Source organism: Coloeus monedula (assembly GCF_965178545.1).
Source record: "Coloeus monedula genome assembly, chromosome: 37".
In the NCBI taxonomy this organism is placed as follows: Eukaryota; Metazoa; Chordata; class Aves; order Passeriformes; family Corvidae; genus Coloeus; species Coloeus monedula.
In genome coordinates this window covers 2,022,682-2,037,689 of record NC_138817.1, presented here as the reverse complement: position 1 = coordinate 2,037,689, position 15,008 = coordinate 2,022,682, and the positions used below count along the sequence as shown (strand labels likewise).

At 59.2% G+C, this 15,008-nt stretch overlaps 2 protein-coding genes across 2 annotated transcripts in view; one reads left to right on the top strand and one right to left on the bottom strand.

Moving 5' to 3' along the window:
* LOC309584189 (uncharacterized protein) overlaps positions 1–332 on the bottom strand; it is a gene marked incomplete at its 5' end in the record, with an annotated part of 4,944 nt that extends 4,612 nt beyond the window's left edge. The window contains one exon of the mRNA XM_082300133.1: positions 89–332. Coding sequence (XP_082156259.1) covers positions 89–332 — 244 coding nt within the window. The remainder of the gene's footprint in view (positions 1–88) is intronic.
* On the top strand, positions 331–12,499 carry LOC309584188 (uncharacterized protein; the record flags this gene model as incomplete). The annotated part of the gene is made up of 9 exons (XM_082300132.1): positions 331–656; positions 730–1,142; positions 2,664–2,746; positions 5,633–5,724; positions 6,344–6,411; positions 7,830–7,970; positions 9,276–9,550; positions 11,150–11,321; positions 12,295–12,499. The coding sequence occupies 9 exons, from the start codon at positions 331–333 to the stop codon at positions 12,396–12,398; spliced, it is 1,674 nt and encodes a 557-aa protein (XP_082156258.1). The 3' UTR covers positions 12,399–12,499.
* Between the last annotated feature and the right edge of the window lie 2,509 nt (positions 12,500–15,008).

Genomic DNA, 15,008 nt, shown 5'->3' with positions numbered 1-15,008 from the left:
GCGCCCTCGGGGGGGGGGGGTCCGGACCCGCCGCCTCCTCCTCCCACCCCCAAACCCCCCCCAACTCCCCCCAAAACCCTTCCCAGACCCCTCCGAGCTCTCCCCCGAAGCCCCCCCCGGGCTGGCGCGACTTCTGCCAGCGCCAGGCGCGCGCGGCCGCCCGCGACTTCGCCCGGCGCTATCGCGACTTTGTCGCGACGCAGCCGCACCTGGGCGGGCCCGGCGCCGCCGCCGCCTTCTCGCGCCGCTTCGCCCGCAACTTCCTCGAGCACTTCGAGGCCGAGGTGGCGCGGGGCGGCGGCCGACAGGGCCGGCCCGGGGGAGCCCGTCATGGCCCCGCCGCTGTCGCCGCTGTCGCCGCTGTCGCCGCTGTCGCCGCCGTCGCGATGCGACTCCGACTCGGGCTCCTCCTCGGCCGCCGCCTCGCCCTGCGAAGCCAACTTTTGGGGCGAAATCGCCGCCTTTCGGGGCGGCTCCCGCAGCCCACCCGGGGCTGCCTCCCCGCCGAGGTCGCCGCAAGATGCTCTGAAGTCGCCGCAGGACGCTCTGAGGTTGTCACGGGACACCCTGAAGTCGCCGCAGGACGCTCTGAGGTTGTCACGGGACACCCTGAAGTCGCCGCAGGACGCCTCAAAGTCGCCGCAGGACGCCCCGAGGTCGCCGCAGAACGCCCTGAAATCACCGCAGGACGCCCCGAGGTTGCCGCAGAACGCGCTGAGGTTGCCCCAGGACACCCCGAGGTTACCCCAGGACGCCCCGAGGTCACCGCAGAGCCCACCGAGGTCACCGCAGAGCCCACCCAGGTCGCCGCAGAGCCCGCCCAGGTTGCCCCAAGGCGGCCCGAAGCCCAAGGGCCGCAAGCGCTTCTCGCTGCGCAGCGTGGGCCGCAGCGTGCGGGGGATGCTGCCCTGGCGCTCGGCCGAGCCCCCCGGCGCTGGCCACGAGCCCCCGAGCCCCTGGGGCCGCCTGGAGCGGCTGCGGCTGGGCCGGGGCCGCCGGGAGGGGCTCCTGCGGCTGCTGCTGCCCCCCCCGAGGGGCTGGGGGGGGGAGGGGCGGGCGGCGGGGGGGAGGGGCAGCGCTGCCGCCTCCGGATCCGCGGGGACGGGGAGGGAGCGGCGCTGGAGCTGTTCGTGCCCCCCAAGGTGAGGGGGGTTTGGGGGGGAAAAAGGGGGGATTTGGGGGGAAAAAGGGGGATTTGGGGGAGGAAATGGGGATTTGGGGGAATTTGGGGGGAGGAATTGGGGATTTGGGGGGAAAAAGGGGGGTTTTGGGGAGGAATTGGGGGGGTTTAGGGGGAAAAAGGGGGGAAAAAGGGGGGTTTGGGGGGAGGAAATGGGGATTTGGGGGGATTTGGGGGGAGGAATTGGGGATTTGGGGGGAAAAAGGGGGATTTGGGGGAGGAATTGGGGATTTGGGGGAGGAATTGGGGGGGTTTAGGGGGAAAAAGGGGGGAAAAAGGGGGGTTTGGGGGAGGAAATGGGGATTTGGGGGAGGAAATGGGGGGGTTTAGGGGGATTTGGGGGAAAAAGGGGGATTTGGGGGAGGAATTGGGGATTTGGGGGAGGAATTGGGGGGGTTTAGGGGGAAAAAGGGGGGATTTGGGGGGAAAACGGGGGATTTGGGGGAGGAAATGGGGATTTGGGGGAGGAATTGGGGGGGTTTAGGGGGAAAAAGGGGGAAAAAGGGGGGATTTGGGGGAGGAATTGGGGATTTTTGGAAGGAATTGGGGGGGTTTAGGGGGAAAAAGGGGGATTTGGGGGGAAAAGGGGGGATTTGGGGGGAAAAAGGGGGGATTGGGGGAGGAATTGGGGAGGTTTAGGGGGAAAAAGGGGGGATTTGGGGGAGGAATTGGGGATTTGGGGGAGGAATTTGGGGGGTTTAGGGGGATTTGGGGGAGGAATTGGGGGGTTTTGGGGGATTTGGGGGAAAAAGGGGGGTTTGGGGGGAGGAAATGGGGATTTGGGGGGAAAAAGGGGGGTTTGGGGGAGGAATTGGGGAGGTTTAGGGGGAAAAAGGGGGGATTTGGGGGAAAAAGGGGGGATTTGGGGAAGGAATTTGGGGGGTTTAGGGGGATTTGGGGGAAAAAGGGGGATTTGGGGGAGGAATTGGGGGGTTTAGGGGGAAAAAGGGGGGATTTGGGGGAAAAAGGGGGGATTTGGGGAAGGAATTTGGGGGGTTTAGGGGGATTTGGGGGAAAAAGGGGGATTTGGGGGAGGAATTGGGGATTTGGGGGAGGAATTGGGGGGGTTTAGGGGGATTTGGGGGAAAAAGGGGGGATTTGGGGGAGGAATTGGGGGGTTTAGGGGGAAAAAGGGGGAAAAAGGGGGATTTGGGGGAGGAAATGGGGGGTTTAGGGGGATTTGGGGGGAAAAAGGGGGGATTTGGGGGAAAAAGGGGGATTTGGGGGAGGAATTGGGGATTTGGGGGAGGAATTGGGGGGGTTTAGGGGGGGTTCGGGAGAGTTAAGGGGGTTGGGAGATGAAAAAAGAGGGGATTTAGGGGGGGATTGGGGGAGTTTGGGGAGGATTTGGGGAGTCCCGAGGGGCTTTTGGGGACCCCAAAGTGCCTCAAACCGGGGGAAACACCGGGAAAAGGGGGAGGGGGATTCTGGGGTCACGGCAGTCCCAAAAAGGGCGGATTTGACCCCAAATCCCGCCCCCCAGGCTCCCAAACCGCAGCTGAGCCTCCCTGCGCGGCGCTGGCGGCGGCGCCCGCGGGGCCGGGCGGGAGCAGCTTCCGCATCCTGGTGAGAATTCCCGGCTTTTTGGGGAAATCCCTGGGATTTTGGGGTGAATTCCCGGCGTTTTGGGGAGATCCCTGGGATTTTGGGGTGAATTCCCGGCTTTTTGGGGAGATCCCTGGGATTTGGGGTGAATTCCCGGCTTTTTGGGGACATTCCCGGCTTTTTGGGGAGATCCCTGGGATTTTGGGGTGAATTCCCGGCTTTTTGGGGAGATCCCTGGGATTTTGGGGTGAATTCCCGGCTTTTTGGGGAAATCCCTGGGATTTTGGGGTGAATTCCCGGCTTTTTGGGGAAATCCCTGGGATTTGGGGGTGAATTCCCGGCTTTTTGGGGAGATCCCTGGGATTTTGGGGTGAATTCCCGGCTTTTTAGGGCCGATTCCCGGCGTTTTGGGGAAGTTCCTGGAATTTTGGGGTGAATTCCCAGCTTTTTAGGGCCGATTCCCGGCGTTTTGGGGAAATCCCTGGGATTTTGGGGTGAATTCCCGGCTTTTTAGGGCCAATTCCCGGCGTTTTGGGGAAGTTCCTGGAATTTTGGGGTGAATTCCTGGCTTTTTAGGGCCAATTCCCGGCGTTTTGGGGAAGTTCCTGGGATTTTGGGGTGAATTCCCAGCTTTTTGGGGAAATTCGCGGTTATTGTTTGGATTTCTTTGGGATTTGGGGTTTTTGGGGTGGATTTTGGGGTTCCCGGGGCGGCTCTTGGGTGGAATCTGGGCTATTTTGGGAAATTCGGGCTGGATTTTGCTGGGATTTGGGGTTTTTGGGGTGGATTTCTTTGGGTTTTGGGGGTTTTTGGGCTGGATTTGGGGTTTTTGGGCTGGATTTCTTTGGGGTTTGGGGTTTTTGGGCTGGATTTCAGGGGTTTTGGGGGTTTTGGGCTGGATTTCGGGGGTTTTGGGGGTTTTGGGGCTGGATTTCGGGGGTTTTGGGCTGGATTTCGGGGGTTTTGGGGGTTTTTGGGCTGGATTTCAGAGGTTTTGGGGTTTTTGGGCTGGATTTCGGGGGTTTTGGGGGTTTTTGGGCTGGATTTTGGGGTTTTGGGCTGGATTTCAGGGGTTTTGGGCTGGATTTCGGGGGTTTGGGGGGTTTTTGGGCTGGATTTTGGGGGTTTTTGGGCTGGATTTCGGGGGTTTGGGGGGTTTTTGGGCTGGATTTTGGGGTTTTTGGGCTGGATTTCAGGGGTTTTGGGCTGGATTTCGGGGGTTTGGGGGGTTTTAGGCTGGATTTCGGGGGGTTTGGGCTGGATTTCGGGGGTTTTGGGGGTTTTTGGGCTGGATTTCGGGGGTTTTGGGCTGGATTTCGGGGGTTTGGGGCTGCATTTTGTTGGTTTTGGGGGTTTTTGGGCTGGATTTTGGGGGTTTTAGGGGTTTTTGGGCTGGATTTCGGGGGTTCTGGGCTGGATTTCTTTGGGTTTTGGGGGGTTTTGGGCTGGATTTCGGGGGTTTTGGGGGTTTTTGGGCTGGATTTCGGGGTTTTTGGGCTGGATTTTGGGGTTTTTGGGCTGGATTTCGGGGGTTTTGGGCTGGATTTCGGGGGTTTTGGGGGTTTTTGGGCTGGATTTCGGGGTTTTTGGGCTGGATTTTGGGGTTTTTGGGCTGGATTTCGGGGGTTTTGGGCTGGATTTTGGGGGTTTTGGGGGTTTTTGGGCTGGATTTCGGGGTTTTTGGGCTGGATTTTGGGGGTTTTGGGCTGGATTTCGGGGGTTTCGGGGTTTTTGGGCTGGATTTCGGGGTTTTTGGGCTGGATTTTGGGGTTTTTGGGCTGGATTTCGGGGGTTTTGGGCTGGATTTCGGGGGTTTGGGGGGTTTTTGGGCTGGATTTTGGGGTTTTTGGGCTGGATTTTGGGGGTTTTGGGCTGGATTTCGGGGTTTTTGGGCTGGATTTCGGGGGTTTTGGGGGTTTTTGGGCTGGATTTCGGGGTTTTGGGCTGGATTTCGGGGGTTTTGGGGTTTTTGGGCTGGATTTTGGGGGTTTTGGGCTGCATTTTGTTGGTTTTGGGGGTTTTTGGGCTGGATTTTGGGGGTTTTGGGGGTTTTTGGGCTGGATTTCGGGGGTTTTGGGCTGGATTTCTTTGGGTTTTGGGGGTTTTTGGGCTGGATTTCGGGGGTTTTGGGCTGGATTTTGGGGGTTTTGGGGTTTTTGGGCTGGATTTCGGGGGTTTTGGGGGTTTTTGGGCTGGATTTTGGGGTTTTGGGCTGGATTTCGGGGGTTTTGGGGGTTTTTGGGCTGGATTTCGGAGGTTTTGGGGTTTTTGGGCTGGATTTCGGGGGTTTTGGGGGTTTTTGGGCTGGATTTTGGGGTTTTGGGCTGGATTTCAGGGGTTTTGGGCTGGATTTCGGGGGTTTTGGGCTGGTTTTTGGGCTGGATTTTGGGGGTTTTGGGCTGGATTTTGGGCTGGATTTTGGGGGTTTTTGGGCTGGATTTCGGGGGTTTTGGGGGTTTTTGGGCTGGATTTTGGGGTTTTTGGGCTGGATTTCGGGGTTTTGGGCTGGATTTTGGGGGTTTTTGGGCTGGATTTCGGGGTTTTTGGGCTGGATTTCGGGGGTTTTGGGGGTTTTTGGGCTGGATTTTGGGGGTTTTTGGGCTGGATTTCGGGGGTTTTGGGGGTTTTTGGGCTGGATTTTGGGGTTTTTGGGCTGGATTTCGGGGGTTTTGGGCTGGATTTTGGGGGTTTTGGGGGTTTTTGGGCTGGATTTCGGGGGTTTTTGGGCTGGATTTTGGGGGTTTTTGGGCTGGATTTCGGGGGGTTTGGGGGTTTTTGGGCTGGATTTCGGGGGTTTTTGGGCTGGATTTCGGGGGGTTTGGGCTGGATTTTGGGGGTTTTGGGGGGTTTTGGGCTGGATTTCGGGGGTTTTGGGGCTCCCTGACCGCCCGGCGCCGCCCATCCCAGACGGATTCGGGGCTGGAGCTGCTCCTGGAGGCGCCGGACCCGCGGCAGAGGCAGCTCTGGCTGCAGGACCTGGGCGAGTGGCCGAGCCCCCCGTGAGCCCCCCGCCCTCGGGCAATCCCCGGCCCCTCCCCCCCCGGCCCTTTTTCCCCTTTTCCCCCTTTTTTTTTTGGGGCATTTCCTTTGATTTGGGGATTTTTCTGATTTTTTTCTCTCAGTTCTTTTGATCTCTCCCCGTTTTGTTCTGGTTTGTTCCTTTTCCCGATGCCTTTTTTTCCTTTCCCTTTTTTGCTCTTTTTTTTTTTAAATCCGTTTTTTCCCCTTTCCTCAAATTTTTCCCGTCATTTTTCCCGTTTTTCCTCTCCACCCCCGTTTTTTGCTGGTTTTTCCCAACTTTCCCAGTTTCCCTTCAGAGTTTCATTATGGATTTTTGTGTCTCTTTTCTGGCTGATTTTCCCCCGTTTTTCTGGCAATTTTTTACCATTTTCCCGACATTTCCCGGTTTTTCTGGTTTTCTCATTTCCCTTCCTTTATATTTTTCCTGGGTTTTGTTACTTTTGCCCCTTTTTCCCCATTTTTCCCAATTTTTCCCCACTTTTCTCCCCTTTTTTCCCTTTCCCCCAATTTCCCTTTCACCCTCTCCCCGTTTTTCCCGGTTTTTCCCTAATTTTTCTCTTCTTCTCCCCCTCCCAAATTCCCAATTTTTCCCCCCAGGGACGACCCCGACCCCCCCTCGGACTCGGAGCTGTTCCGGGGGGAGAGCGCGGAGCTGCTGAGCCAAGGTGACCCCAAAACCCCCCAAATTACCCCAAAATCTCCCCAAAACACCCCAAAAAGCCTGAAGTCACCCCAAAAAAACCTAAAAACGTCTCAAAACCACCGAAAAAACCAAGAAACACCCCAAAAACACCTTGAAAACCCCAATTATGCCCAAACCAGCCAAAACTCACCCAAAATCCCACCCAAATGCCCCAAACCACCCAAAATCACCCTTAAAACCCCAAAATCTCTCCAAAAGACCCCCAAAACGCCTTAAAAACGCTGAGAGAACCCAAAATTGCCTCAAAAACACTGAAACCCCTGAAGTCACCCTAAAACCCCCAAAAAACCCCCAAAATCCGCCCCAAAACAGCCCTAGAAAGGCTTGGAAAAAAACCCAAAATGCCCCAAAAAATCTAAAAAATTCCGAAACACCCCAAAAAAATGGAAAATAACCCCCAAAACCCCCAAAACGTCCTCAAAAGAATCCCCCAAACCAGCCCAGCGTTCCCCAACCCCCAAAAACTCCCCAAAATCCCGCCCCAAAAAAAACCAAAATCCCCACAAAAATCCCAAAATCTCCCCGAAACCCCCAAATCCCCACAAAAAACCCCAAAGTTTCCCCAAATTTCCCCAAAATCCTCCCACATTTCCCCGAAATCCCCCCAAAAAACCCCAAAATCCCCACAAAAATCCCAAAAAACCCCAAAATCTCCCCCCAAATCCCCCAAATCTCCCCAAAATCCCCCCAAAAAACCCCAAAATCCCCACAAAAATCCCAAAATCCCCCCAAAAAACCCCAAAATCCCCCCAAATCCCCCAGATCTCCCCAAAATCCCTCCAAAAAACCCCAAAATCCCCACAAAAATCCCAAAATCCCTCCAAAAAACCCCAAAATCCCCACAAAAATCCCAAAATCCCCCCAAAAAACCCCAAAAAACCCCAAAATCTCCCCAAATCTCCCCTAAAATCCCCCAAATCCCCCAAACTCCACCAAAATCTCCCCACATTTACCCCAAATCCCCCCCAAAAAACCCCAAAATCCCCCCAAATCCCCCAAATCTCCCCCAAATCTCTCCAAAAAACCCCAAAATCCCCACAAAAATCCCAAAATCCCTCCAAAAAACCCCAAAATCCCCACAAAAATCCCAAAATCCCCCCAAAAAACCCCAAAATCTCCCAAATCTCCCCTAAAATCCCCCAAATCCCCCAAACTCCACCAAAATCTCCCCACATTTACCCCAAAATCCCCCCAAAAAACCCCAAAATCCCCCCAAATCCCCCAAATCTCCCCAAAATCCCCCCCAAAAACCCCCAAAATCCCCCAAACTCCACCAAAATCTCCCCCAAATTTCCCCCAATTCTCCCCAAAACCCCCCCAAAAAACCCCAAAATCTCCCCAAATCTCCCCAAATCCCCCTGACCTCCCCTCCCCCCCCAGGTGCTTACGGGGGGCTCCCGGAGCCGCCCCCTCCCCCCCCCCCGGAGCTGCCCCCCCGCGTCCCCCTGGAGGAGCCCCCCGGGCCCGGCGCCCCTCCCCCACCGCCCCTCCCCCACCCCGGAGACCCCCCCGAGGCGCCAGGTACGGGGGGAGGGGCGGGAGCCCGGATTTGGGGCATTTCTCCCCAATTTCGGGGCATTTCTCCCCAATTTTGGAGCATTTCTCCCCAATTTTGGGGGATTTCTCCCCAATTTTGGAGCATTTTTCCCCAATTTTGGGGCATTTCTCCCCAATTTTGGGGTTTATTTTGGGGTTCGGGGGGGGGGGGGGGGTTGGGGGGCTGGGACCCCAATTTTGGGGGGTTCGTTTTGGGTTTTGGGGGATTTCTCCCGAATTTTGGGGGGGTTTGGGTTCGGGGTGGGATGGGGGGGGGGGGGAGGGGCTGCCTCTCGCTGGGACCCCCAAATCTTCCCCCAAATCCCCCTGGAACCCCCCCCAAATGTCCCCAAACACCCCCAAATTCCCCCCAAATCCGCCCAAATTCCCATTTCCCCCCTCAAACCCCCCTAAATCCCCCAAATTCCCATTCCTTCCCCAAAATCGTCCCATATCCCCCCCAAAATCACCCAAATTCCCATTTCCAGCCCCAAACCCCCCCAAATTCCCCAACCCCCCCCCAAAGCCGCCCAAATTCCCATTTCCCTCCCCAAAATCCCCCCAAACCCCCCCAAATTCCCCAAACCCCCCCAAATTCCCATTTCCAGCCCCAAATTCCCCCCAACCCCCCCAAATTCCCATTTCCCCCCCCAAACCCCCCCAAAATTCCCATTTCCAGCCCCAAATTCCCCAAACCCCCCCAAATTCCCCGACCCCCCCCAAGCCCCCCAAATTCCCATTTCCCTCCCCAAAATCCCCCCAAACTCCCCCAAACCCCCCCAAATTCCCATTTCCCTCCCCAAACCCTCCCAAATTCCCCAACCCCCCCCAAATTCCCATTTCCCCCCCAAACCCCCCCCAAATTCCCCAAATTCCCATTTCCCCCCCAAACCCCCCCAAATTCCCATTTCCAGCCCCAAATTCCCCAAATTCCCATTTCCTCCCCCAAACCCCCCCAAATTCCCATTTCCTCCCCCAAACCCCCCCAAATTCCCATTTCCCCCCCCAAATTCCCCAAACCCCCCCAAACCCCCCCAAATTCCCATTTCCCCCCCAACCCCCCCCCAAATTCCCATTTCCCCCCCCAAATTCCCATTTCCCTCCCCAAATCCCCCCAAACCCCCCCAAATTCCCCAAATTCCCATTTCCCTCCCCAAAATCCCCCCAAACTCCCCCAAACCCCCCCAAATTCCCATTTCCCCCCCCAAATCCCCCATTCCCCCCCAAACCCCCCCAAATTCCCACCTTTCTCTCTCTCTCTCTCCCCCCCCTCCCCCACCCCCATTCCAGGCCCTTCGGCCGCCGCCCCTCCCCCCCCGGCTCCCCCGGCTCCCCCCGACCCGGGCGGGGGTCCGGGGGTGGGGGAGGGGCTGCTGGGGCCGGGGGGGGGTCCCGGGCACCCCCTGGCGCCGTTCCCGTGGTTCCACGGGACCCTCTCGCGGCTCCGCGCGGCGCAGTTGGTGCTGCAGGGCGGCCCCGGCGGCCACGGCGTCTTCCTGGTGCGCCAGAGCGAGACCCGGCGCGGGGAGTACGTGCTGACCTTCAACGTGCAGGGCAAGGCCAAGGTGGGCAACGGGGGGAGAACGGGGGGAAATGGGGAAAAACGGGGAAAAATGGGGAAAAATGGGGAAAAACGGGGGGAGAAATGGGGAAAAACGGGGAAAACGGGGAAAAATGGGGAAAAACGGGGGGAAAATGGGGGAAAACGGGGAAAAACGGGAAAAAACAGGGGGAGAAACGGGGGGAAAACGGGGGAAATGGGGAAAAACTGGGAAAAATGGGGGGAAACGGGGGGAAAAACGGGGAAAAACAGGGGGAAAACGGGGGGAAATGGGGGGAAAATGGGGGGAGAAATGGGGAAAAATGGGGAAAACGGGGAAAAATGGGGAAAAACGGGGGGAGAAATGGGGGGAAAAACGGGGAAAATGGGGAAAAACAGGGGGAGAAACGGGGGGAGAAACGGGGGGAAATGGGGAGAAAATGGGGAGAAAGGGAGAAACGGGGAAAAACGGGGAAAACGGGGGGAGACGGGGGGAGAAATGGGGGAAAACGGGGAAAAATGGGGGGAAATGGGGGGAGAAACGGGGAAAAACGGGGAAAAACGGGAAAAAACGGGGGGAGAAACGGGGGGAGAAACGGGGGGAGAAAGGGAAAAACGGGGAAAAACGGGGGGAAACGGGGGGAGAAATGGGGAAACGGGGGGAAAACGGGGAAACGGGGGGGGAAGGGAAGAAACGGGGAAAAACGGGGGGAAACGGGGGAAAAGGGGAAAAACGGGTTTGGGGGGGAAAAAAGGGAAAAAACGGGGGAAAAAAGAGAAAAAACAGGGGTTTGGGAGAAAAAAGAGAAGAAATGGGGGGGCTGGGAGAAAAAAGGGAAAAAACGGGGAAAAAAGGGGAAAAACGGGGGGGGGTTGGGAGAAAAAACGGCGGGTTTAGGGTGAAAAATGGGGATTTTGGGGGTGAGATGTGAGGTTTGGGAAATAAAATGGGATTTGGGGAATCAAAGTTGGGATTTTGGGAGAAAACAGCTGAGTTTTGGGAACTTGGTGGGAAAACGGGGATTTCGGAGGCCGAATGCCCGGGTTTGGTGCTCTGAGCCCATTTTGGGCTCCCTCTCCCCATTTTTGGGCTCCCTCTCCCCATTTTTGGGGTCCCTCTCCCCGTTTTTGGGCTCCCTCTCCCCATTTTTGGGCTCCCTCTCCCCATTTTTGGGGTCACTCACCCCTTTTTGGGCTCCCTCTCCCCGTTCCGGTCTCCCTCTCCCCATTTCCGGGCTCCCTCTCCCCATTTTTGGGCTCCCTCTCCCCATTTTTGGGCTCCCTCTCCCCATTTTTGGGCTCCCTCACCCCTTTTTTGGGCTCCCTCTCCCCATTTTTGGGCTCCCTCTCCCCATTTTTGGGCTCTCTGACCCCTTTTTTGGGCTCCCTCTCCCCATTTTTGGGCTCCCTCTCCCCATTTTTGGGCTCCCTCTCCCCATTTCCGGGCTCCCTCTCCCCATTTTTGGGCTCCCTCTCCCCATTTTTGGGCTCTCTGACCCCGTTTCCGGCCTCTCTGACCCCGTTTTTGGGCTCTCTGACCCCGTTTCCGGCCTCTCTGACCCCGTTTTTGGGCTCTCTGACCCCGTTTCCGGGCTCTCTGACCCCGTTGCGGGCGCGCCCGCAGCACCTGCGGCTGTCGCTGAACGAGGCCGCGCAGTGCCGGGTGCAGCACCTCTGGTTCCAGAGCATCTTTGACATGCTCGAGCACTTCCGCGTGCACCCCATCCCGCTCGAGTCCGGGGGGCCCAGCGACGTCACCCTGCTCAGCTACGTGGTGGCCTCGCACAGGATCTGCGGTGAGGAGGGGGCTGGGGGTCCCAAATGGGGGCTGGGGGTCCCAAATGGGGTCTGGGGGGTCTAAAATGGGGTCTGGGGGCCTGAAATGGGGTCTGGGGGGTCTAAAATGGGGTCTGGGGGGTCCCAAATGGGGTCTGGAGGTCCTAAACGGGATCTGGGGGGTTTTAAATGGGGCCTGGGGGTCCTAAATGGGGTCTGGGGGGTCCCAAATGGGGGCTGGGGGGTCCCAAATGGGATCTGGGGGTCCCAAATGGGGTCTGGGGGGTCCTAAATGGGGTCGGGGGGGCCTGAAATGGGGGCTGGGGGTCTTAAATGGGATCTGGGGGACCCAAATGGGGTCTGGGGGGTCCTAAATGGGGTCTGGGGGGTCCCAAATGGGGTCTGGGGGTCCCAAATGGGGGCTGGGGGTCCCAAATGGGGTCTGGGGGGTCCCAAATGGGGTCTGGGGGTCTGAAATGGGGTCTGGGGGGTCTAAAATGGGGTCTGGGGGTCCCAAATGGGGTCTGGGGGGTCCCAAATGGGGTCTGGTGGGTCTGAAATGGAGTCTGGGGGTCCTAAATGGGGTCTGGGGGTCCCAAATGGGGGCTGGGGGGTCCTAAATGGGGGCTGGGGGGTCCCAAATGGGGTCTGGGGGTCCTAAATGGGGGCTGGGGGTCCTAAATGGGGTCTGGGGGTCCCAAATGGGGGCTGGGGGGTCCCAAATGGGGTCTGGGGGGTCCCAAATGGAGTCTGGGGGTCCCAAATGGAGTCTGGGGGTCCCAAATGGGGTCTGGGGGTCCCAAATGGGGTCTGGGGGTCCCAATCCGGATCTGGGGGGTCCCAGGAGGGCTCCGGGGCCCCTGCACAGAGGATTTGGGGGCTCCTGGGGCAGATTTGGGGAGGATTTGGGCGATTTTGGGGCTTCCGGGGTGGGGGCGGGGCAGTTTCAGGGGGGTCCCTCCCAACTCCCCCTCCCCTCCCCTCCCCCCCCAGGTCGCTCCGGGAGCCGCTCGACCATCGCCGACCCCTCCCCCACCCCCCCGGACCCCCCCGACCCCCCCTCGCCTCCCCCCGCCCCTCCCCCACCCCCCGACTGACCCCTCCCCCCCCCCCCCCCCCGGTACGAGACCCCTCCCCCACACGAACACTACAGGGGGGGGAGGGGCGGCCTCACCCCTCCCCCCTCCCCGCCCCTCCCCCACCCCCGAGGTTTATTTTTGTACGGGGGGGGGTCGCGCCCCCCCCCCCCCCGCCCCTCCCCCACCCCCCGTTTTGGGGGAATTTTGAGAGAAAAAAGAAAAAAGAAAAAAAAAAAAAAAAAAAACCAACGGGGATTTGGTGGGGGGGGGGGAGGGGCGGGGGGGAGGGGGAGGGGCGGTTTGGGGGGGTCCCAGTTTGGGGGGGTTTGTCCCAGTTTGGAGCCCCCAGTCCCAGTCTGGGCTCCCTTTCCCCATTTTTTGGCTCCCTTTCCCCATTTCTGGATATTTTTGGCTCCCTTTCCCCATTTTTGGGTCCCTTTTCCCATTTTTGGACATTTTTGGCTCCCTTTCCCATTTTTTGGCTCCCTTTCCCCATTTCTGGATATTTTTGGGTCCCTTTCCCCATTTCTGGATATTTTTGGCTCCCTTTCCCCATTTTTGGCTCCCTTTCCCCATTTCTGGATATTTTTGGCTCCCTTTCCCCATTTTTGGATATTTTTGGCTCCCTTTCCCCATTTTTGGCTCCCTTTCCCATTTTTTGGCTCCCTTTCCCCATTTTTGGATATTTTTGCCTCCCTTTCCCCATTTTTTGCCTTTCTCGCATTTTTCGGGGGCCCAAACTCTTTTTTTTTTTTTTTTTCTTTAATTCCCCCAAATCCCCTCCCCCCCCCCCCCTCCCCCCTCACTGGGGGCTCTTGGGGGGGTCCCCATTGGCCTCCCCCCCCTCCCCTCCCCCACCCAGCGGCCCCCGGAACGTCCGCAGCCCCTCCCCCACCTGCCCCGTGGCCACCGTGGCTACCAAGGGCTGCCCCGGCCCCTCCCCCACCCCCGGCCCCTCCCCCACCCCCAGCTCCTCCTGGGGGGGCACCGGCCCCGCCCACGCCCCCAGCGACCCCTCCCCCACCCGGTGCCGCCGCCAGCGCAGCCCCGCGGCCAGCGCGGCCACCAGGGCCACCAACGCGGCTACCGCGGCCACCGCGGCCACCAGCCAGCCCGGGGGACCCTGCTGGCCCGCGGCGGGGGGTTGGTGGCCCAGGGTGGGCGTTGGGTGGCCCGCGGTGGCCCCCGCTGGCCGTTGGTGGCCCAAGGTGGGCGTTGGCGAGGTTTGGTGGCCCGGAGTGGTCCCCAGGGCTGGGTAGCCCCCAGCAGATGTTTGGTAGTCCACGGTGGGCACCCGGGCTGGAGGATGGCTCTCAGTAGCCCCGGGCGAGGTTTGGTGGCCCTTGGTGGCCCTCGAGGTCACTTGGTGGCCCTGGGTAGCCGGTGAAGTCGCTGGGTGGCTCTCGGTGGCCGTCGAGGACGGTTGGTGGCCCAGGGTGATCCCCAGGGCTTGGTGGCCTGGGGTGGTCTCTTGGTAGCCCAGGGTGGTCCCCGAGGTCGGTGGGGGGCTCTTGGGAGCCACTGAGGTCATTTGGTAGCCCAGGGTGGTCTCTTGGTGGCCCTCAGTGGCCGCCGAGGTGGACGGGGGGGCTTCGGTGGCCCCCGGGGATGTTTGGTGGCCGCCGGTGGTCCTCAGTAGCCGCCGGTGGTCCGTGGTAGCCACCGACGGCCCGAGGTGGCCCCAGGGGCTCGTGGTGGCCCCTGGGGTCACTCGGTGGCCGGAGGTGACCTCGGCGGCCCCTGAGGACATTTGGTGGCCCCCGGGGGGGGTCGCGGTGGCCTCGGTGGCCCCCGGGGAGGGGGCGGTGGCCACCAGGAGGATCCAGAGGGCCACGGGCAGGGGGGGGAGGGGCCGCATGGCCGGGGGGAGGACCTGGGAGTGGGGGAGGGGTCAGCGGCACCGAGGGACCCCCCGGGACCCCCAAAATCCCCCAAAACGCCCCAAAATCCTCCCAAAAACTCCCTAAACCCCCCCAAATCCCCCAAAAATCCCCCCAGAATCCCCAAAATCCCCCAAACCCTCCCCAAATCCCCCCAGAATTCCCCCGGATCCCCCGGACTTCCCAAAATCCCCCAAATCCCCCCAGAATTCCCAAAACACCCCCAAAATCCTCCCAAAAACTCTCTAAACCCTCCCCAAATCCCCCAGAATCCACCCAAAATTGCCCAAATCTCCCACAAAATCCCCCCGGACCCCCCGGACTTCCCAAAATCCCCAAAACCCCCCCAAAATCCCTCAAACCCCCCCAAACGCCCCCAAATCCTCCCAAAACTCTCTAAACCCTCCCAAAAATCCCCCAAATCCCCCCAAAAATCCCCAAACCCCCCACAAAATACCCCCAAATCCCCCCAAAATTCCCAAAACACCCCCAAAATCCTCCCAAAACTCTCTAAACCCCCCCAAATCCCCCCAAAATCCCCCAAAAATCCCCAAAATCCCCCAAACCCCCCCCCAAATTCCCCGGACCCCTCGGACTTCCCAAAATCCCCCTAAACCCCCCCAAATCCCCCCAAAATCCCCCAAATCCCCCCAAACGCCCCCAAATCCTCCCAAACTCTCTAAACCCTCCCAAAAATCCCCCAACCCCCCCCCAAAATCCCCCAAATCCCCCCAAAATTCCTAAAACA